A 25,190-nucleotide genomic window follows, 5' to 3' on the forward strand; every position below is an offset into this window, starting at 1 on the left:
GAATAAAAATAGACGCGTGGATCCGCGTTTCGTGCGAAAAATAGGTAATCCGGCATTTTATCATCGAGATACTTTATGCCGGAACAAAAAGGTGGACGATTGCAAAGATAAATGCACGGTGCTTTCGTAAGGAAAGTCCGATGTATCGAGTTGACGAAAGAACACGTCGCTGAGATCCGAGCTTTCGTCGAGCGGCATCCAGACGAGCCTGCGATTCATAACAATAGCGCGGTTTAACGAAGTTCAGGCACCACCGTTATTCACCGTTGCCATAATAAGGCTGTCCGAGGGCGATTAGACGCGATCCCTAACAGCGTGCGTGTGCATGTATGCGTGCGTACACGCATATCCGTTCACCTTGATACACCCCGCGAGCTTATCTCGTATAATAAGACAACTAGCCTGACCTTGGTACCGGCATGATGGTGGTGGCGCGATGGTGCTGATGAGGGTGATGTTGCTGCTGATGATGCGCGTGGTCATCGGTGCCGATAATCCCCGGATGGTGCGTTTGCTGCTGGCACGGCTGCCCGTGCAGACCCCGCATGTACGCTTGCTGCTGTTGCTGCCACATGTTGTACTCCGAGATGCACTTGTCGAGATACATGCGTATATGCGCGCGTTCCCGCCACGGAGAATTTTTTCTCTCTCTCTCTCTCTCTCTCTTTCAATTGTCCGCTCGAACGACTCGCCCGTTTTCGCTGGCCATTCCCAAGTCCGCCCTCCTTCAACGCACGGTTCCACGCTTCTCCGAATATCACGGTTTTCACGCGACGGTATAAAAGTCGATTACGTCCCCGAAAACCCGTGTCACTCGTCTGCGTATCTTTTATTCAGTCTTCTCACTTGGTTGCATCGGCAAACATTTCGCGCGAGCGTCACCGTTTGCAGCAGGTGTCCCGGCGTCGTGCGCCATATTGGTGAACGCAGCGTCGTCTGGAGATGCGTCGTTGTTGTCGTCGTAGTCAACGACGCGCCAGCGAATACTCGGGCTTCTCTCGCGCGCGCGTTATCGCGCCGGTTTGTTTGCCGGCCGAATTAAAATTAGCCTGATCGCCGGCCGGTTTATCGTGATCGCTGCTTGGCGCGACGATAATAGAGTCACCTCTGTCCGGTAAACGTGCCGGCAAGTTCGTCGAGCTCGCGGCCAATGAGCCGTGCCGGCGCCCTGCGATCCGTCGCTCCCGCGAGACCACGTTTTCACATCGTCGTAATCCCGCGATACGTCATTTCCCGTTTCAAACGGCCGAGCGTGCACCCCGACAATGTACAAACGCTATTCCCGGAGGACGGATACAATGCAGTCGTGTTGTTACACGCTATAAAACGTCACCAAGTCGGCTCGAAGCGGACGTGTTTTTGTTTTTTTTCCGCCGCACGAGATCTCAGACGATCGCGACTTCCCGACTTCGATGACAGTTCTCCGTGGATCGTCGCCTCTTGTTTACGCGCTCGGCCGCCGCCTCGTGAATTCCCCACCGGAAGCGACCGGCTTTGCTGACAGACCCGCAGCGATTTGCAGCCGCGAGGAATCCATCGGAAGAGCTCGCGCGATTGCACAATCGCGCGAGTTTCTCAACGATCGCGAGATCCAGAGATCGCGGGCGTGCGACGGATCACTCTCTCTCCCTCGGCTGTCGTTGCGGCTGTTGCGCAGAAATGCGCTGCGCGGTGACACGAAGCGCGAACTGCCGCCGCTTGGCCTTGACACAATGTCCCGAATGTTTTCACCGTGGCGGCGGCGGCGGCTTTATTCCGTGAGCGGCGATCCGTCGATGATCGCGATGATCAACAACCGGCCGCTTCGCGCGCGCGTCTCGCCGATCAAACCGGCGGTAAATCGCGATTTTTCAACACGATGTCGCAGTCTCCGTTTCGGTATCTCCGTCCCCTTCGCTCGTTCTCCAGCGTCGGGTCGCAAGACGCCGAGAGCCGAAGGGCTGTTCGCAACGACAACGCAGCGGGCGGCGAGGTTCGCGCGAAAAATTGCGGCGCGTCGCGACGCGACACAGCGACGTCGTGCACCTATCGCGCGAGCACTCGCGAAACTGTCAGCCGGCATATCACGCGGCCCTGCCGGAGACAGGATTGGCCGAATGGGAAGGGAACGAGAGAAAGAGGAGCGATAGACGCACACGCGGAGTGAGAAAAAGAGAGGAGAATACCGGCGAGACGCGACCCACGGCAGTCGGATGCGAACTGCTCGACGAGCGTTACCCCCACCCGACCGGCAATCAGCGTTTCCCCTCTCGCCGAGACGACCAATCGTCGCCTCCCTTCGTCCGCTCCCGGCGCGTCTATCCGTGCCGCGAGCGCCTGGCGTGATAACGACACATTAAGGCCGCGCTCACATCGGCCGGCTCGCGAGTCGCCTGATAAGAAGGGAATTTCGGAACATACATGCGCGCAGTCAACGCGAATTCGTTTTCTTCGTACCTCTTTTTTTTTCCTTCTTTTTTCGTAGAACGTATCTTTACGCGTGCGCTCGCGACGCGGTTCTCTTAGGCTGTGTCCACAAGGGGAGCGGGAGGGTTTTCTTTTCTCACACGTATTTCAGGCTGACGGGGTATCAAAATATTGATACATCTCTCTCTTTCTTTCTCTCTCTCTTTTTGTATCTTAATGATATTTACACACACGCAAAATGTGCGATTATGGAATGTAATCGAACGATCTTTTACGCGTTCGAGTTGTGGATATTGCGGGATATCCGTTCAAATTAGCCGCGAGCCTTGCTCATTACGCGAGTCTTGATGTAATCTATCTGTACACGCATCATTAGAGAATGCGCGTGAAATTTGGGGATATAAATGTAATCTGTAAGGAAATAAATAAACGTGCAGTTTTACAAGCACATAAACGTGATCCTATATTCCTGCCATATCCGCTGCTGCATTAAACGATGATTCTATTTTCACCTATTGTTCGTCATCGAGAAAAAGTAGTTCGTTTTTCGCAGAATTAGATTGTTCTAGAAGGTACGGGTTTTCCCGACTTGCCAGATAATGAGGCACCGAGGGTATTTCTCATGACTCTCTCTTATAATAATATATAAGTCGCGAACGAGAAGCACTAGAAAAACATCGGGGTTTCTGCGATATACAAAAATCGCATCACAAAGTAAACGCGCGAAGGCTAACCTTTGCAAGACGGACTACGTAGTTAATTCTCACAAATACACGGGATAATAATTTTCGCTTTGAAACGCGCCAGCAAAAGCGCGGCATTGAATTCCTCGATGACCTATCTGCCCAATGCGATTATTTGCAATTTTTCTAACCGAGCGTTTTCCGCGACCCGAACTCGTATTTCAAATAGAGCGCGAATAAAATTCACTCTAACCCGAGGAATAATCACGGCGCGCGGCATATTTTATTCCGCTTCGTGGCAGGTTTTTATTTCGCGTGATATTTCGTATTATTTTCGTCGCTGCACGCGTCGAATGCAATGATTTGTGTCCGATAATAGGGCCATAGTTCGCCCCTGTTTCTCTCTTCCTATCGTCGAGAGCAAATATTCATTTAACCCTCTTATTGCGGCATTGAACAGCCGCAGTCGAAGACCGCGCTCGCGTTGCACGAGACGTCGAATTTCTTTCTAATGTTTGTCTACAAACAAAGATATAGCTCACTATTTCGGTATATATCGCAACATTTTATATGCACATGGAAATAAAAGCGACGCGAATTGTTCAGTATAACGTCGTCGTAACTCTTCTTATCGCTGTTTCGTCTCGACACAAATTCTTAGCTTCCATATGGAAAAAAAATTAGTCTCAGATTTCAGCAAACCAAACTTTTGGTTCGGAGAACTAAATCTTAGTTCTCACAACCAAAACATTTGTTTGCCCATATCCAAATCAAATTTTGTTTGAGTCAACTAAATGAGTTTACCAGTGCATAAAAATATCTATTCTTTATTTAAGACTATTTTTTTTTCTGTGAACGTACGGCATTAGTTTGAAAATTTCGAAGTTCGAAATGAAAATTAAATGGCGTGTTAGAATCGCAAAACAACGGCAATTTTCGGCGTTCAACGGACAAAAAGAATGGGTCGAGAAATGATAACCTGACGTTTCTAAATTAATCTCTATCATTAGATGAAATAAAGCAACTGAAAAAGTTCTGGCATTTGTGATTCATGTTTTCCTGACTAGTTTTAATCTGACGTAATATTATTCTAATATTACTCTAATAATATCGTTCTCGCGTCTATCCAATTACCTTCGCCAGCTATTACTTTTCATTGGTTACATCTTTGTATTATTATAAAAAGTGATGACGCAATTCGCGCGGATTCAAAGAGCAAATTTTTTTTCCCACCGGTCTCGCGCTCAAAGTTACGTCCCTTTGGCGTTAACGATCACGGCTCTACCGAGCAAACATGCAGCATGTACGTAAGCTTCGCACAGTCGACGTCGTTCAGCAACTCGGAAAGCGAACCCTTTTGCTCAGCTGCGTGCCGTAACACGTAGCTGGCAGTTCCGATCAGATGGGAGTGCAGTAATGCGCCGCACTTACGGTTGATTAATTAACCGAACATGAAGAGCAGCGATCGCTCAGGGGTTATATTCGTAAGAAGCTATAATTGAATTAACAGTAAACTACACCGCGCTTTGTAGCGCAGCTTCGTCGTGGAAGTAGCTCTTTCACGTATGTTTTCGAGTCAGCGCGTATACATACACAGTGTACAACGCAATGCTTCGTGTGTATATTATTTAATTGGAGAACGATCCAGGTGCGTTTCTTTTGAATAAGATAACTAATTCGACGATTCTTTCAAGTTTCAAGACGTGACGTAACATTTCCACTCTAGACTGGAAGTCTAGAAAGAAGTTCAGTCGATTATATGGACATGTGGTTAATTTTATCAAATTTCTTTTTGTATTTATATCCCAAATTAAACTAAACGTATAATATCGTACATATTTTCGTACACACACTTATGTGTCTTTAGAGATTAACACCCACTACAAATATTATTTTCGCCATTGTATAGTAAATAAAAAGATGCTTTTTATCTGGAGCATATTGCAATAATAACGATAAGCCTACACTTTTATGTAATGCGAGAAATTAAGTTGAAGAAAGGTTTTTATCGATATCACCGTTATAGATCGCGTCTTTGATAACGGAGATACAATTAGCGTGCTGATTCGGAATACAACAGCCTTGACTTACCCATTTGAAGTGGTGTTTTCCGGCATGGACGCGCTTGAAGAAGACGTGCCAGCATCATCCTCGTCCAAGTCATCCTTCATTTTTTAGGATTTTCCTGCATAAAAAAAGAGGAAAAACACTTTGTTAATTAAAACTCACACACCATTGATAAGATCGTAAGAGCGTAATACGTAAATTCGATTTCTAAATTTTATTTTGGCAAAGGAAATCAATACAAAAATTATGACTGTAATAATGAAAACGGTGTAATCATGACATTAATGGGCAAAAGTTAAAGGCCGATGTAGGAGCAATCAATTTAAATACTAAAATTAACAATACTTTTAACAATTTTTAATCGAACGTTTCACACTCTAATTTCGGCTATCTTCAAAAAAGCCATCTTAAAAAAGGGAAAAAAGAGAAAAAAACGGACACCGCATTTTTTCTTTTAATCGCTGAAAATGGCCTAATATTATGATTATACTTTTTTCATTGTTGTTTGGCAAAAATGTTTATAAATCTTGAGATATGACATTAGCAATTGCATTAACGACATAGCATTACTTTTTACCGCAGCAAAATATAGAATAAAGATAAAGTAGATATTAAAAAATTCTTCCTAACTAAACATTTGGTGATGCTCAAATTTATTTTTCGGTATTGTGTGCAAATTAATCTTATGGAAAGCAAACCGTTACAGAACACAGAACGCGTTCGACTAAGCGTTGTGTTCGACTTTTACATATTTAATTGTTTGTCATTAGAGCGAAAATGGGACAGGCATATTTTGATTGCACACTGATTGCGAAACGTTTATTTGAGCGCGTGTTCTCTTACGTATTCCTTCGATACATTCTTGGCGAGATTCTTTTTTCGCGCGTGCCGTGCAATCGAATTGCTACTGCACAGGTGCGACATCAGAAAAGCACTATCATCGCGTCGCGTACGGAAGTTTAAAAGTGTAAATTTTCTATATTACAGGATTGATAAGATTACGATAAGTATGATACATTGATATCGACTGAGCGATAACCGTATAGTATACATAGTTGCGATATAGTTCAGTGGATATACTCTTCGTTACATAACGACAAATTTTCGATAAAGATAACTGACCAGAACTAACTAGAAAGAATCGGGCAGGTCAATACACGGTCGATCTAGAATATTCTATATAATATATTATCGAAGTACAGGGATGTGTGAGCTACGTTAACACTTGAAATTATAATGGATACACTTGAATCAAGTATCCATTATAATTTCAAAAATGCCACTTGAATTCAAGCCGCTTACCTCGAAAGTGTCGTAAGTCAAATTTTGTGACTTAACCAGTTTAATCTTTCAGCTGCGACTTACGACTTATTTTTATAGGCTTACAACCTATTTTTTTTTTAAATCGCCATAAGGGTGAAATACATTGCAATCACAACATAATATTTATTAAAATAATTCCGGTATTTGCGCCGTGTGAGTAATATATTTTTAGTGTGAGAGATTTATGCTGCACTAGAGACTCTGTAAGGAAGCACTTCAAGTTTGGTTTATATAGTAAACAGAATTATAAGATTTTTTAACTATATGATGTCTGGTATATCCATTCATTTACAAAAGTTCCTTTACAGTATTCCCTGAGTAAAATATAAGTAAACACATATATAGTCTACAGCATTCGTAAAATTGAAACTCTTCGAAGCTTCAAAACTTCGAAGATTATGATCTTTGAAAACGAACCTTCGAAACTTCGCCTTATCAAAATTCGAAAGTTCGAATTTTCCTCAAAGTTTCAAAATTATCGAAGATTAACAGCGCTACTTATTACTAGTATATACAACTACATTATTTTCGTGTATTCAACGGTGAAATAACTGCGTAGAAGTGTTGATCGATCTTTCACTGAAAATTCTACCGTTCGAATATCTCGATGCATGCTGGACGACGCATGTACGTAACTGCAGCTACTTCGTGTAAAAACATTGCTCTAGAAAGTTATCAGAGCATTTCATATAAACAACGTCCACGATTAGAGTGGTAAACTGTCAAGATTGCAAATTGCTCCAACACACTTATCTTAGTGTTTTAAAATACGTTCCTAGTTTCTGACTAGTTTCTGACTAGTTTCGCTATCAAAGTAAACCAGCAAACACGAAGGGGCGTTCGGAAACTTGACGGCAGACTCCGATCGCGAGCTTCATTTTAAATATAATCTCACGCTCGGGAAGTGAGCCTTATGGATCCGCTATTGATGCGCGACCGGGAATTTATCGTCGATTGCACTCGGTTGCCCAGCGCGAACGCACGCGCGAGTCGAATTTGCAAATCGTCAATGCGCGAAACTCCGGGCCCGATGCCGAATTAACCGACATTCGGCGAGCCGGCAAAATCAGAACGATTCAAACCACGGATAAACCAACGTAGTACACAACGCTCGCGCACGTTCGCGCGGATAACAGCCCTAATTCGTGACAATCGCGCGACGTTGTCCAGGATCAAATGTGTCTTTGTTCATGGTCACGCAACTCCGTTACATCGCAGGACTGCAGATTAGCACGTACGTGATCCCGATCGCATCGGCGAGTCGGACGTTTGCAATACCCGAGATGCTACCATAATCCAGCAGGGTTGCGACCGACTCTGTCGCGTACCGAGGAGATTTAATCATTTATATCTCGAAATGTGTCTGCTCGATATCCGGTGAGAGTTGCATGGTGTTCAAACTAACGAGGGATCGTTAGCCAAGTATTCGGTGCCGACTTTTATCCCCTTGAGATGCATCATTGGGCGCTTATTAAGATCTAGAGAAAAGAAGTGTGTATATTTTTTTATGTTATAGACGGAAGAATTTAATTCGTTAAAACTCGAGGAGTTTTATTCCCGTTTTTTCTCTGGAAATAATGTGATGAAACTGCGGCCGCTGATTTACAAATCATTTTTCCCCATAAAATACAGTAAAACTCGTCTCGACATTTATCGCGAATGGGCGTATTGACAAACGATCGGGCGGATTTGAAAATTCAGGAAATAAATTTAATATCGGCATTTAAATTCGGAATAAATTTAATTTCGGATGCGTTAAATGCTCTGCTACACAGTAAAAAATAAAATGCTAATTTTAACGTTTGTTACATGTCCCAGGAAATTTACTCTATATTTTAAGTCGAAATAATACATTCATTGTGTGTCACTTATTTACAAATTGAAAATGTTAATGAATTGACTAATACATTTTCTTCCAACATATGATATTGATTAAATTGGCGTATTTATAATGTAAAACGTAACAAGCGCTATTTTCACGCTAACAAAAATTTATTTGTATTTTTTCCTAATCTTTTTCTTAATCTTTTTCTTATACTTAAACATGTTGAATATCGATTTAAAATGTTGAGATAACAAACACAATATATTAAATTAACTAAACGATTGTGTTAAAATAATTCGAAGTTTAAAATAATTTGAATATTTTATTTTTAAATGATACACAAAAACGTAAAGTTACTAAATTGATATAAATATAATGCATGACAACGTGACAAAAATGATAACATATCAGTTGTATGTTAATTTTATATTGAAGTAATGATCAAAAGTTGGTAACATAAGAAAATTTTAACACATTTGGATACATTTTTTTACTGTATAAATATTAACAGTTATTATCGATTACACGATGTTTTTTCCGTAGAAAAATCTTCGTATACAAAATTTTTTTTGACGAGTATCATTAGTACACGGAGCATATAATGAATTAAGCATTTACATATGTTTACATGTGCATATATATATCTATGATTAAGATGAAACTCATTATATGTAGAATTATGCAAAAGCATGGTTTGCGTCAGAGCTGTTAACTACTCACGAGCGACCACCTCGTTTTGCATCTCCTTCTTTCATACGTAAAAGGAACGAGGTAGAGCCGCCCGTAAGCGCTTAGTTAACTTTAATTTATGTTACAACGTCCTGAAGAATTATCGCAAAGAGCATCATTTTATTATAATATTTTGTTTTTCAAAATAAATTTTGTCAATGTTATTTTATTTAACGTTTAAAAGTTTTGTCAAAAAGATGTTTCAACACGGTAAATAATTTAGAAATGTTGCCGAAGAAAAATGTCAGCTTCAAAACTTTGAAGGGTTTCAAAGTCTTTTATTTAAAATTTATCTTAAACACTTCAAAATAAATATATAAAAAATACACATCTTCTAAATTTTATGATTAATATTAGTCGTGGGCGATCTTTTAGAAAAAATCAGGTTTGAATTGATTTTGAATTGGAATAACTAGAGTCGATTTATTAAAAAAAATCGGACTAAAAAAATCAATTTTCTAAATCTTAATTTAAAAAAATTGCATACATTTGAGCATTTAAACACGTAATTAAAAATTGCATACAATTCAGCATTTAAACATGTAATTCTTTTTATTTTTTAAGTATAATATATCTACTAAAGTTAATTAGCCGTACTTATATAAGAATGATTCAACCCATATGGAGTTTTAAGAAGAATGACGATGGAAATTTTATATATATGATTTAAAGATAAAAATAACACAGAGGTTTCTTAGCGATTCAGGAGATCAAGCGATTCAGGAGATCAAGCATGATTTCTTTTTACTGCCAACTGCTGCCAATTGACATTTAGCAAAAATGGAGGGACAGTGCGTTTCAACGATGTTATATCTTTTGTCACGCATGTTTGCAATAACCATAATGTAATTTGAAGTCAAGTTTCTCACATAAGCCTCTTATGTATTTAATTAGAATTAGAACATAAAATAATCACTAATAATCGTAGCATTTCCGCATGCAGAAGCCGCAAATGAAATATTAGCTTTCAGTCATAACAGTAACTGGGATTTCGATTTGCTGTAATTCTAGATCCTTGGTTGTAACTTTTGCTTATAGCCAAATTTATCATTACTTATATAGTCCTGTGAAATACACACCAAAAGCCTACACATCTATTTTAATCGCAAGTGTTGACTAAAATATGAATTCTTCAATAAACGCAACAACATTGATGAATAAGCATATTAACGGGTCGAAAATCAATTCTCTATTGAAAGAATCGATTCGTACAAAAACCGAACAGAAAACAATTTTTTAAATCAATTTTTAGTTGAAAAAGATCAATTTTCTGAAAATTGAATTCAGATCGCCCATCGCTGGTTAATATTATTCCAAGAAGAAAAAATATTTTGTGTCGGATATTTTAGTAAATGTTGCTCGCAAGTGAATTTTTTATTGCGTCTAACAATGCGTGAGAGAAGAAATTTGAATTTTTTTTTGTTATATTATAGATATTATATTAATCGCCTTCACCATCTCGGGAGAATTAACAATTACTACCAAGGGCGTCTCTCGCGTAAAATGAAACAATTTGTATTTGTACGAGAATAAAGATGGACCATAAAATATTTCCGCGGCATCGTGCTTAATTAACCAAGCGAGATAATGAAATTACCCCGGCGCATCGTATATTTCCACCGTATTTTAATATCCGGTATAGTTCTGTTGTCATTTCATGGATTATCGTCATGTACGCATCCCGATGCGTGAGGCGGCAATTAAAATTATTTACTCAAGATAAAAATATAGGGAAAAACAGATGCTCTGATTAAAATTTAATTTGTTGTGCACGTGACGTTTATGTTAGACGGTCTTCTCGCGTAAGTCGGATGTTCTGCATTAATATGAAAATTCGCTTACAGAATATTCGACGACTTCCGACGCAAAGGAAATAGCGCTGCAGCGTCTTGAGAGAAACTTGGAACAAAGATTCTTGAGAATCGAGTAGTCTCTGCGAGTCTTGGCGAAACATAGTTATGAACGTAACGTTACGTTACATTATCTCACATTTATGGTTGAAACATAGTTACGAAGAACGCGAAGAATTCCGAGTCCATTCGATTCTCGTGAATCTCGCTTTCAGGTTTCTTTTTAAATGCTCGTTTTTGAGATAAATAGCGGCAACCAACTGTATTTAATTGGCGTCTCAGGTAGGTCCGAGTTAATATACGAGGTCATCGACATTACGTCGCTATCACCAAGTTTCGCCGCGTGCTCGGTGTACGACGACGCTGATAAGGCAGTTAAAGGTGTGCGATGCACTCAGCTCCGTGCATCTAGAATTTGAAAGTATGCGACGTATCTATGTCGTTATCACATATCTGACGCTATTTCTCGTAAAATAACTTCTCATGCACATTGTAAAATTCACTTTTTCATCCGTAATTTTACGACATATGTACAAATTGCATCGTAACTCTCATATCGCAATCTTCTTTGTAATAAAGAAATCGGTCCTTTCCCTCCGACATTAAAATTTGTTGCTCGAAATTAATAAGTAAAGAGAGAATGACGTTTGAGGGCCAGTGAACGACCACCCTCTCTTTTCAGGAAATGTTTCGACTTGTAATTCTGTAGTAATTAAGAATTCGCGATACGGTGTCCCGGTATTTGGTTTATTACAAGACAACATTTCATACTATAATCATATTAAAGTCATATGTCGTTCACTCGTCATCGATCAGTCTACTTATCCTCTACAGTGCGCGTCTATGATCGATATTTATAGCCGGATTTTATAATCAAGACCGTCTTAAGTTCATCTTTAGATGCTCACTTCATTGGTTACGAAAGATCTGAAGATGGAGTTGAGACGGCCTTAAATATAAGATCTGGCTATGAATGCCGGCCTATGTCTATGAACAAGATTTTATATAGCTCTCTCTCTCTCTCATTATTCCAATACTGGACTGGAGCAGGAATGAGCAGAAAAGACATCAAGAGACCGCTAATTAAACCAAGTCGAATCTCGCGGCGAAAATGCAAATATCGGACGGTAGGACGGGGAGGGGGGAGGAAGGGGACAATAATGAAGCCCCCCTGTTGCTCCACGTCAATAATATCTAACCGTCTAGACGCCAGACTTCTTTTGTCCATCCCGGAGGGCTGATTTTCGGGGATTGTCGCGGAGGGTGAGCTACAGGCTCGTGAAGAATGACGTCACCACCGGCGTTACCTGAGGGGGAAGGGAGGGGGGGCGTGGGACGCAGGTGCACGAGGCTAACCCAGCGTGCCGGTCGCGGCTTGTTGTTTGGTTGTGGAATGATCGACACGACGAAACACGTCTCGAATGCACACGCGCGACCACCCGTCGCTTCCGACTCTATCTCTCTCTCTCTCTCTCTTTCTCTCGATTCGTAGCGGTTGACAACGCTCGCGGACTAATTTGGCCTCACCGCTCCGCTCGTCTATTTCCTTCCACGTATGTCTTTCATTCAGGTGCCCCGTACCAATCTTTACAGCTTTGTTACTTAAAATTGCGCATACTTTAGCAAATCGTTAATGCGGCATTCGCTGGATAAGACGCGATGTGCAAGACGTGGAGGAGATATAGATATGGTTATTTCGCGCTTTGACACTCGTTATCGCGAACGAACTGACATTTTGGATTGCTTACGTACGTTCTTATAACGTCAATAACATGCGTGCACATGACCGACATAGGGTTATTAATAGCTTGTACCAATAATTATTCTAACATTTGAACGAGCAAGATTGAAAAAATGAGTGAACTTTGCTCCTATGCATACGCGCGCGGCTTTTTCTCAGGGAGCTTAATCGTGAATTCAGGAGGATTTACAGGTATCTTCGCGAGAAATATCATATACGCTTAGGTATCTGCTGTGGCGTAAGAGTGAAAAAGATGGATCTAGACCAAACAGGAGTCAAAGTCCTTTGCCCCTGACTCGCGAGGCAGGAGGTACACGTGGCTTGACTCACGTGGGGTTTTTCGCGATATGCATCCACGAATTTGCATGTAGCATACGCGTACGTTCGCGCAAGCATTGTTATAATGTCTGTCGAGTTAGCCCTCCCCCCTCCATTAACGCCTCCAAAAGAACCTATCCAACGATTTAATGTTATTTCTGTGCTAATTAGTTGCTCTATTGATGATTTTTGTGCTTTTACGGTTTAGCACCGTGAAAATTTCTCGTCAATCGAATCGTAATTAACTGCGCGTGCATGCGGTTCCACGCACATTTACAGTCGCACGGACACCAATGAACGATGAATTCCGCGCTGCAAAGCGAACTAATTCACAGGGCGGTTGCAGCCACGCGCGATCATGGCGTAAATCGATACAAAGATCGAATGGCGCGACAACGTTCCGCAATTGCAACCAAATACGCGTGTCATCGTGCAACGTTAACGCGAAAACGAGTGCCTAAGTGCGGTCTATCGGTTTACCGGCTCGCGCTTTGATAATGCAGCGGCCTCTTAGTTCCGATGTTGCATTATTACCGACGTTATGTCGTAACGGCGCCACCTAGAAGTCCGCGACGTTCTGAAAAATGCAAAACGCATATAGGTGAATATTTGATGAGACTAACATGTACGAACGCTTTCCGGCACGTGAATAGCCGGCGCATACACTTTACATATATGCGCCGCTGCGCTATGAGGTACGCGGACTCATTCGTAGGCGCATCTCGGTTCGTAGAACCTGTATCGAGTTCAACGCCACCCACGGATAAACGAGAGCCTCCGCACGCTCCCATCGTTACGTGTCTATAAAAGCCACACTACGGCCCGCGAATTAATCGGGCGCTCTTATTTCCAGTGGTATCACGGGTATTTCGCGATCGGGCGAGCGCGTCGCCGCTGAAGTGACTCCTCGCGCCGTTCGCGGCGGTGAATTTTTATTTTACGATATTTTAATTTGACAGATAACGACTTTTTCTCAGATAAAAAGGTGACCGGGTTTAATTAAACGCGCCGGTCGGAATTCTGGAACGATAAGATTCCGTGTAAATTGAACGAAAGTCTCTCTCTCTCTCACAAAATGGCGAGAACGGTTTCCCTATCACCGGAGGATTTCCGAAAATTCAGCCCCCGCGAGGAAACAAACAGCTCTCGCTTTTCGGCCGACAGTTGAAGGAAGTCAACACGTTGTTGTTGAAACTTTTAACGAAAAATTCGCGACGACGTGTGTACACATCGACGTATTCACCAACGCTTCAGAATATCGCGCACGATAAGAGATAATGTGACCGAGTAAATCTTCATTACGAAGAAATTAACGTAATAGGTTTTCGGGGCGCATTGCCAGTAATCAAGTCTCCTTTATCGGTCGCAGTCGCGCAACATTAACGCCGCAATAACAATTCATAACATTATTCAGCGCATGCGATGACCTAGTGCAGTTAGTCGTAGTAGATATAGGAGTCGTATATATCTTCGTATCGCGGGGTTACGAGAATTTATTTGATATGAGCGCAGCAAACAATATTAGCAACTTATTAATATACACGACGACGCGTTACGCAACGCGTTAATATTTTTACGGCAGACGATACAATTTTCTGTAAAAGAAGCGGCTCGTACGGAGTTGTCCGGCGAAAAGATTACAGATAGCTATGCGATAAAGGTGTGCTCGCTGCCGGTTGATTGTCGGCCACTTCTTTTTCCGTTCGCCGTGTTTATCGAGAACGGAGAAAGCGATTCCCGCGAATCTTATTTAGGATTTCCTCGAAGAAGCGCGTTTTACGCACTTGCAAATTCCCGACGAGATGTCGGGCATACTAATCGCGCCACGATGGAAATGGAAATATCAAATGAAGGAAGAATTTAAAAACAAGCGTTTGAATATGAAATCAGTTAGGATTGTCACTCAAATAGAATTGTTAGTCAGCTTCTGATGTAAAATACGAACTGTCTTTCAAGCAACATTTGTCATTCGAAGAGAATATTAAAATAATAATAATTCTCAGATCGATGTTTACGACGCTTGCGGCGCCTCGTGCAATTCTACGTTTTTCTTCACCTCGTTATTATACCGTTACAAAATGTTGCGGACTATTTACTTTATAATTCGGTGTATTTGTTCGCGCAGCTTTCGTATTGATACACGCTGGCAATAACGCCTCAATAAAATACACGTATGCGGAACCCCGTTACTCCTACGAGCGATGCTGCGGAATAAATATCCGCAAATCCTTTCTGCGTGCCGTTGGGCATTTATTCGCGAATTAAACGGAAGCGCGCGGAATGGTAAGCGGAAGTTCACGTGTTAAGGTTATTGCATCGGACAAAGTCCCGGTATCTTGTGTCGCCATCGACGGGTGAGAAAAAGGAGGAAAAAGATATCAACGGGCTATACTCGATGCCGGTAAAAAGTACCGATATCTTTAAATATAAGTAAGGCACAATTATCAATTTTAAAATTAGTAGCTTCCCCACTTCCCGGCGCTCGAATCCGATACCGCTACATTGTTATAACAATGAAACTGAGAGAATGCAGCAATTCGTGTTTGCAACGAGACTGATAACAGCCGGGAGATCTCTAATTAAAAATTTAGTCAGACCCGAGAAATGGCACAACTGTTATCAGCGATGAGTGCAGCGGAGGTTGATTTTAAATAGACCGATGCGAGTGACGCGCTCGGCGTTATGTGGTGATTTAACAAGGCACATCCGGTAAATAATGATATCATAAAAATTTTTAAAAGCGGCCGCGCGTATACACACACGGTCGCGCTCTTCCGACCTTCGTGATCTTCGGCGCGAATACGTCGCCGACACATCAACGATAACTTTGTACTTCGTATCCTCTAGAAACGATAGCGGCCGTGCAGGTCTCGTTGCGCAGTTGCATTGCAATTTTTTACGCGATAAGAGTCTGAAATCTGCCCGGCCACGGCTCTGCCGTCGAGGACGCAGCAACATTGTGAGCGAGCCGCACTTATATTACTCGGACGATAAGATAGAAGGCATCCATGCGTAATAGCAGTCGCACTAATAATCGCGAGACAAAGTATCACTACCTGAGGTGATACGCGCGGTCAGGGTAATTGTAAGCTACGCGAATGAAACGCTGTTTACGCAACTGAGGTAACGGTATATAATTTAAGTGAGACGTGTTACGCGTGGTTGAACGATGGTGCATACCCATGAATTATTTCGCCCGCGTCTGTCTTTCTGAATTACCACTTAAAGAATTAATATGTGCTATAATGTATATATACACGGCGGAGAGATATTTTTGGTTGGTTGCACTCTACAGAATTCGATACATCAATAATGCCCGAGGTCAGTGCAGTATTAATCCTTCAAATGCCAATTCCGAACTTGCTTTATGCCTCGCTCTTAGTACGCTTAATCGCAATCCGATCTTGTTTATTGCCCTGTGCTGTTTTTAGCACGAAAGAATGCCTACTTCTCTCTCTCTCTCTCTCTCTCTCTCTCTCTCTCTCTCTCTCTTGTAAGAAAAACCGGAGCAAGTTGGAATAAGCGGCAGGTTGGTAAAGCGTTTCATTTATATACTTATTGTGAGAGAAACAATGCGAATGAAGTCGCAAAAAGTTCATTTCAGGACACAAATACTAGTTTCCAATTTTCATTAAGATCGGAAAAATATTACGGTTAACGAAAAGAAAAATCTGTTTTGAGACCAGCCGAATAAATTTTCGAACGTCTCGAAATTTTCTCTTAATATTTTCCATGACCGGATAAACGACGTGTAATTATAGTTAAAATGAAGTTTTCTACAGCTATGCGATATATTATTTTGTGTAATAAAAGTAATGTTCGTTAATAAAATTATTGAAATCAAAGAAATAAGTGGACGGATCAGGTTGGGTAAATAGATAAATTCAATGCGAAGCGCTGCACGAGTGTCTGGTTTTCGTGCATGTCAATCAGCTATCGGAAATGTGCCCGTGTAACCTATTATTTATTATATAACGGTAGAGAAGCTAAAATCAATAAGTATCTTTACAGTTATTTATATTGCTTTAAAATACTTGTACCAAACGCACTTTGTACTAAACGTACTTTGTACCAAACGCACAGTCGATTAATTAATATAACGAATAATAGAATTGTTGTCAATCTCGTTGAAGACTACATGGATGAGGTTGCTTATATTGGACAAAGCCCTGGAGGTTATATTTTGACAAGTTCTGAATAATTTAATAAAAAAATTCTCTCATTTATTACTAAATAGTTTTAAACGTGTATATATATATATATATATGTGCACAATCATATTTATTATATAGGATGTCTCACACCAACAGGGACAAATTTCATATAACGTAGTACAGACTTTTTTATTCGAAATAGCCTAATCTATAAGTACATGACAGCTGTTGTATCTAGCAACAGATTCAAATTGAGATTCAAGATTCAATATACTGATGTCTATCATTGGGTGCAACATCTGTCATATACTTGTAGATTAGGCCACTCTGAACAAAAAAGTCCTGTATCATTTTGCAAATAACATACAAGTTTTTGGGTTATTAATTAGAGAAGCCTCTAAGCATGGCCATTTTCAATAATTAATAACTCGAAATTTTGCTTGTTGTTTGCAAAATGGTAGAGGACATTTTTGTTCACCTCAATCCGTTCTACGCTCTCACCAAGTATGTCAGCCTGTTGGTCTGAGACACTGTATATAACGTGAATCTACCCCGATATTGAGACAGATTCGCATAGTTACTTCATGTTGGTATTTTTATTACAGACGAATATACAGAACTATATAGATTACAGGATCTGTAGTAGCATAAAAACATAGAAAAAAGTTGTCACTATTATCATTATTTGATTAATCAAAACAATTAGTTTTCTGAAAAATTTTAATACCGAAATTCTGAAAAGTTATCGAACCTGCCTCGGTCTCCTCTACTCATCTTCGACATTTGAATGCTTCGAAATGTATACATTGTTGCTTATATTTGCACATTGTATATTGATCGATTAAGTCCTCGGTAAAACTTTTTCACGATTTTACTGGCAAATGAAGAATCGTCAATATGCAGTGATATAATATGAATATTAATAACGACGAGTAGAATATTGAAGAAGAGAATAATTACGATCGAGTTTCATATAAGCCGAGGACAAAATAACGCATTTCAAATGTCACGTATGAGTGAAATATCTCTTAAAAGCGACGTATTATTAAATGTGTTATAACATACGTTTATTATATATATGATATCATAATTTGTTTATTTAGAAAGATTACTTCGATCGGTGCCGTGGCCGTTGCCCCGCGACATTTCATTGCTGGGAGAGCTGCACCTGCGGCAGGTGCGTCTGCACAGGAAGCAAAAAATTCCGGCTTGTTTCGCAGATTTAAGTAGAAGGATGCGAGGGTCCAACAACCACCGAAAGCAAGCAACGAGATGTTAATTGCATTTTTAACGCATTTTTAAATATGCAAATCGCAGATATATATTTTTCGCGAAAATTCACCGTAATTCATTAAAATTATTTCGAACGTTAGCGCAATATATTCCGCAATGTTTCGTCAATTTGTACCAGGGATTTAATACGTCGTTGTCGAGTGACAAACGTCATGCAAAATAATTCGGCTTGAGCAGCGTATCTCTATTGTTGATGACGAGAACGATTAACATTGCACGTGTAAAAATCAAAATAATCAGGCCGGAGCCTTTGAACTTCTCCGTTGCGTCCGGGGCGAGTTGACAAGATGCAGTAACGTTCATTCACGTGAACAGCGCGGGAATGCGGGGTGCTGTTAACAATGCACCCCTGCAATTTGCAACCTCTCTCTCTCGCATCTCTCTCTCTCTCTCTCTCTCTTTCTCGAGGCTAAGAATAACTGTCACCACCCGGTCAGGCATGGAGATGGACGTCAGTCGCATGACCTAGTTTAATCGGCGAACATTCTTCTACTAATTAACTATGCACCGGCCACTTTAGAAGTCGCCGGTGACGCCACGACACCTGATAATATATGAACGATCCTCGCTTTATCGAAAGTGACGCGAGAAGCTCGCGAATAGGAGAATATTAAATAGTAACGAGAAGATCCGTAGTTATCGGACGATGGTTCGTCGTCGCGACATCGTTGCGGAACTCCGGGATTAACGAGCGATTTTTCTTAAAGCGGAAACACCGATAATCGGTCGGGATCGTTAACGACGGCGACATTATGACGGCGCATAGCTAACCGAGTTATAATGATGGATTCGATAGATCGTTAGGTCAAAACTTCCTAAGTTAAACAATTCTATACAATGAGTTCCAAGGGGCATACTTATTATTATGGTAACTACATGTAATTATACGCATATATTGTACGCATATGATGCAAAACAGTATCATTGCGTGACAGCGCGAGAAACGATCGCGCATATCGGCGGCCGTATCCTTGTCATCATCGTGACAAGCATGCCACGGACGCGATGAATTTAGAAAAATTGCACGTTGTTGTCGCCAATGCTGCTCCGACGGGCCGATGTAATGATAGATTTATGCCTAGATGGTAAATGCGCCGCGAGATGCGCGCGATCCCGCTGCTAATGAAGACTAATATCGTCCCGTTGCGTAAGCCGAACGGACACGCTCGTAAGGAATAGCTAATATCGCGATCCTGATTCTAAAATATCCACCCGGCACGTCCGTGATTCAAGGCTCGTGATCGTCAATTATCGCTACTTTACGGGGAAAATTGCTACTTGGTTTGAAATTTTCCATTTGAAAAGTCACCGGCTTTTAAATGCATAAATCTAATAAGGTAAAATTATACATTCTACATACCGGGTGTTAATATCTAATACCGTTTCAGCGCAAAGTAATTGCTTAACTCTGAAAATGTAAACTGGGGTCCGGCGTTTCATCCACTTTGCTTTACCGTACTTTGTCATGAAAATTCCTTTTGACGTTTTATTATTTTTGGCTTTGCGACCTTCCCTGAATCTCCAAGAAATGAGATGATCGTCTTCATCCGTGAGGGGAAGAAAGATAAAAAGAGGTTTGAAACCACACGCATATATACATGTAAAACCATTTATCTTATGTCGGTTGCCGTTCTCAGAAACGCGGAGTTTCTTTGCGCATTTAAAACACGAGAAACCAAATTCACACCGTTGTTTCTGCTTCAAAGCCTTAAATAAAAAGCTGCGAAGTTTCTTAAAACCTTATGCAAGATTTTTCCTTTAGATCTCGACGTTTGTTCAACGACCGTATTGAAGAATCGTGCGATATTCTACAGTTACATAAAACGTGCAAACAGATCAAAATAAAAATAGTGGCGTAAGCGGATTTTTGCACGGATGAAAATGGACACGCGATATATGCGCGTATTTTCGCGAAAAGTAGCTTGCGTTTAAAACATGATGTATTACGATGTCATCGAGATAAGCCCGTTGACGATAATTTGCGTGGAAATTTATGTGCGAAGTCTGCGCGAACCCTTGATTGCATTAAAATCGGTAAATTAACGGCACCATCGACGATGTAACTCATTGTCGTCGGACAATGTTGCATGCGCGTGCACTCCATCGGCTGCTTTTAATAAAAATCGAGGGATACGCGTTACGCTCATCGCTGCAATCGCTTCCCGATGATTCGTTACGCGCTGTTTTTGCGCGGCAAATCTGACGCATCATGGCTCGTTCCGGCGAGCCGATCAAAACCGGTCGGGTAGAAAGTCTGTGACGCTATTAAACGTCATTTGTTTCACGAACGCGGTGGCATTTACTTAAGAATATCACTTGCGTAATTTTTCGTACGAGCATGACGAATGACGATTCATTTCTCCCCGTTGATTTGTAATTCGACAGTGGCTATCTTGCCGTGCGTTGCGTTCGCGAAATCGTGTCGCCGGAAATTCAACTTCTCACTCGATCTCGTGAGCGTTTCAAGGATCATCGTTATTTTTTACAACGTGAAATATGATTGCATTGTATATTCGCAGCGGCGCCGCAATTAAGGGAAGAAACGGGTGTTTGGATTTGTAACGGAATTACGGAAGGTGGACTTACGAAGATGTTTAACGCATTGCCCAAGCGTGAGCGATGTCGTAGCGGGGTGTAAAAAAGACAAACTCATAATATAACTTCGCGGCCTCTACATAATACGCTACAACTCGGATCGATCCCGTGCATTCCCCAAAGTACTGCAGCTCAGAGAGATCAATAGAACGCTATTGTCCGATTACTTTGCCAGGAGTTATCTACACCGGCAGCTGGTGATTCTTATTGGAATTCCGGCCAATACGCGTCATACGATAGCGCGTCTTGGGCCAACCGCTCAGCGAGGAATGCTGTGATCGGGTCGAATCGAAAAAGGGCTGGACTGAGATTCTTCCTATAAATACGGCGGAACAGAGACGCCGGGCGTCTAACTAGGTCAGAATGAACGAATCGTGTTTACAGGCGTTTGTGCTTCGATATACGCCGTGGCGGTCGTATTACTAAATTTACTGTTTCGATAACGGCTCGTTCTTCTCGGCGGAATTGACGCTGCGCCTCTCGGACGGTAAAACGGTGCCTCGCCTATCGAGCCTGATATTAACAAGTTCTATTTTTTTATCACCTTTGCAGCCAGATACAGTACCACCGTACGTGCACATGTACGACGCGAGGAATAATATAGCGAGTGCAAGATGGAAATTATTACACAACTGACAAGCGTTGACCGCAGGGAATTAGCATTCGTCACGCAACTGAATAACAGAATTGACGTGACCGCGATCGTAATCGCGACTGCAAATTTTACTTCTCCCGTGAAAAGTTCCGCTTCAGCCGCGACAGATACAATTAATGACGCGGGAAAGGATTGAATGTCTTTCCGAGTAGAGGAAGAGAGAGCAACGCGCGAAAATAGAACACGTGGCTCACTCTATCTCGCAATTGATACAGGGATGTGACTTTATAAATCTGTAGGCAATCAAACGTGAAACAGAAACGTATTAACAAACATCTAATGAGAGAAAGAAGAGAGAGAGAGAGAGAGAGAATATATCAGAACGAGAGCCGCGGTATCTCAGTGGTAAGAACTATTGTCCGACAAGCGAGAAGTCCCGGGTTCGATTCCCGGCCCAACAAACTTCAGCCCCCGATATACTTTCTACCTGATTCTTCAGTTCAGGAGTGGGATTAGTGTTCGCGTATCTTCGGGTAAGTTCGGGCCAGTCATTCGGATACCACGGAACTTGGGATTAGTGAATTAGTGTCGGCCGAAATGCAACAGTCCGGGGTATGACTCTAAGTGGGGAATAGACTGTCTGTGAGCGTATAAGACACATGTTAGTGTCGCGTTGAGAAAACACAGCAGTCCGGAGTTACGGCAACCGCCGGTGAGCCGGTAGAAGACGGACGCGTATCGACATTCGGGANCGAATGTGTTGTCACGCTGGCCGAGTTGTAGGCGATCAAACGAGGAATAGCGGTATCTTGGCGAACAACTAATATATAGTTTGTCTAATAAAAGCGTGACCGATGTAACTTTTAAGCTATTTGTTATGAAAAAACTGAAAAAATTACGCACGTAGTCAGTACTGTGTTGCTTTTAAGGAAAGAGCCCTTTTACCTGCTCGTTCAAAAGTTTTCGATATAACGATTTTCAAAGAGAAGTTTGCCCGGTCTCGCTTTTATCAGACAGACTATAAGAGAAAGAGTATATCCCGGTCAAAGAAATTCCCAGCCTCCAACGGTGTTCCCGAAATTTCGACTCGGGTTGGCAGTCTGGAAGTTGCGGTGTGTGCCCTATTAAGTCCTGCCTCTCCTTCGGATAGGACGGTTGTTTGTCTTTGAACGAAGGGACCTTTGGACATCGGATTGTGCGCCAGCGGCCCTGGTTCGTTCTCCGATGATGACGGTGATTCCAGAACGGAGGATACGTAATGGAGGAAACGTAACTCCGAGGTCACCATCATTGTCGGAGGAGGAATCAGAGCCGTTGGTGCGCAACATGACGTCTGAATACAAAACCATCGTCGTCCATTCGAGAAAGAGAGAGAGAGAGAGGCAGGGCCTGTGCGTATCGCAAGATAGTTCGCCACTCTTATTCAGTAACGACTGAGAAGGGACGAGATGTGACTCGAACGCATACGTCGCCATCATTGTCGGAGGAGTGGTGTGCCACTGGTGTGCAACGCGATTTTAGGCAGGAACGCGATGAAAATATATCCGGAGCTGGAGTTTTGTCGCTGGCTCGGAAACTCCAGCTCCCGATATATTTTCTCTCCGATTCTTGCACAGAAAGTAGGTGCCAGATCCAAGTTAATAATTACTCCATCATTCTCCAGCAAATTTTCACTTGGATTAAACGAATTTTACTTGAATCGAGCGAATATATATTTTATCTATTTATATATAAAATATAATTACAATATATTTTACCGGAATAATTTATTCGGAAAATATTTCACTCGAATCAAATGAATATCTGACCCGAGTGAAAATTTGCTAAGGAGCATTGGAGTTACTGTTTACTTGAATCTAGTGCTTTTCTTTCGACATACAAATCAAATTTGAATAACGTCAATATTAAGCCGGAGCGATTGCAGTCCCGTTGAACTCATCCGAGTACTTCAATCCAACTAGTAATATTTGGCCGATCTCTATATTGGGCAAACAACACTCTCGGAAGGATCCAGTCGAGTTAAAAGCAAACAACACGGCGCTAAGTTTAGAACTAGAACACGGACCTCGGACAAGAACATCTTTTGGAACGAAACGCTAGTTAGCAGATGATTTACGATCCGCACAATGAGTTCCGATGTGTTGCGGATTAATCTCGTGCACGGATATCGCGTGATGTTTTACGACGACGACGAGGATGAATGGCACTTACGTAAGCTACGACGAGTGTTTAGAGAAGAGAAAGCGGAAAAAGGGAGGGATTGAAATCCGCACGAGCGCGTAACACGCGGGTTTGAATGCGAGAGAGAGCGGGGACCATTGTTTTCCGCGGAGAATAGCGTTATCACGCGGCCGTTATTAGATCTCCGTGTTATGCGCGGATACCGCTATACACACGCTGATCGATGACACGATGTCATTGCTTTTGCGCGGCCGTCTGCCATTAGTCACCACGAGTTTGTGCGCCGTCGAATACATTATTGCCGCGCATCCCCGACCCGACCGCGACCGAGCTCGCCGGTTATGCCTGCGTTTTGTTTTCTACACCGCGCAACGGACCTTACGGTAGCAATTTGAAATGCGTAGGCACTTATCGTGCGCGATAAGCCACGCGATTCCAAACGACGATTGCGCCGGGTCCCCTTGAACAAAAGGGAACTAATATGTATAATATATGCATTCGCATGTTGATTTGAAGATTTTGAAAAAAGGGAAAAACCAAAGTGGGGAAATACCTCTACGTATTTTTCTCGTCGAGTAAGTTATCTAAATCTGAAAGTGCAACTAATTGTGCTCTCAATAAAAAAATAGTAGATCATTTACAACTCTGAATACCGGCCTTAGAATATCAATCTTGCTAAAATGCTAATTTGTGAGCGTTTGACAACACTTCTTGACCTTATAATTATTTAATGAGGTTTCTTTTTCATTTTTCTTTTTGTAGTCTTGTTATTGTGCGGAATCCGAATTAAAATTTCAATTAATATACAATATTATTAGACAAACAACTTTTAGATCATGCTTAATGATCTATCTGCAGTTAAGTTCTGAATTTACATAATACATTCTTTATTGACGTTAAAAATGAATGCAGGTAGAACTTGGAGATAATTGAATTGAAATAAGGCTATCTTTGAGCCGCAACAGGAAGACAACGGCCGTAAGTAAACATCAAGGTAGGAAACTTATACAATAGCCCGTATAATGTTATATTTCGATATTTTCTCTAACGATCTCTTAAGTTCGATGGAATTTTCAGAGTTAATATTGAACGAAAATTTCGACTGGGAATTCATTTGCACCGATCAGGCCCGAGTTTATTCCCGGTGTCCCGAGCGCGTCGGGTCGCTAGCCGAGCGATCGTGCTCGGGATTTAGGCGAATGCAGTCGAGATTTTTGATAAGTCCCCGCCTCGCCGGTAATTTCCTAGAGGAAGGAACTCAGGTAACAAGTTCCGAAGGTAGTTGGTTGGCCAACCACGACGGTTGGTCGGCGGACCGTTCCCTCGTATCCGGGATCATAATGAGTCCGCCATCGTGGGATACGAAAATATGAACAAAAATTCGATTTAGGGTTAAGACGATCGCACGGCGCGTTGGTGGAGAGATACGA

General features: G+C 41.8%; 1 protein-coding gene across 4 annotated transcripts in view; it reads right to left on the reverse strand.

Moving 5' to 3' along the window:
* The window catches only part of LOC106750930, a 102,924-nt gene that overhangs the window by 73,453 nt on the left and 4,281 nt on the right, over nt 1-25,190 (reverse strand). For 2 of the 4 annotated variants that reach the window (XM_014631594.1, XM_014631593.1), the window contains exon 2: nt 5,181-5,274. In XM_014631594.1, the coding sequence (XP_014487080.1) occupies nt 5,181-5,260 (80 nt within the window). In that variant the 5' untranslated portion in view covers nt 5,261-5,274. Of the gene's footprint in view, nt 1-407; nt 2,181-5,180; nt 5,275-25,190 lie in introns of those variants that run through there. The other 2 variants (XM_014631592.1, XM_014631590.1) reach the window with 2 other exon arrangements.

The sequence above is a fragment of the Dinoponera quadriceps genome, unplaced genomic scaffold (genome assembly GCF_001313825.1).
Source record: "Dinoponera quadriceps isolate SergipeBrazil2010 unplaced genomic scaffold, ASM131382v1 scaffold4681, whole genome shotgun sequence".
Classification (NCBI taxonomy): Eukaryota; Metazoa; Arthropoda; class Insecta; order Hymenoptera; family Formicidae; genus Dinoponera; species Dinoponera quadriceps.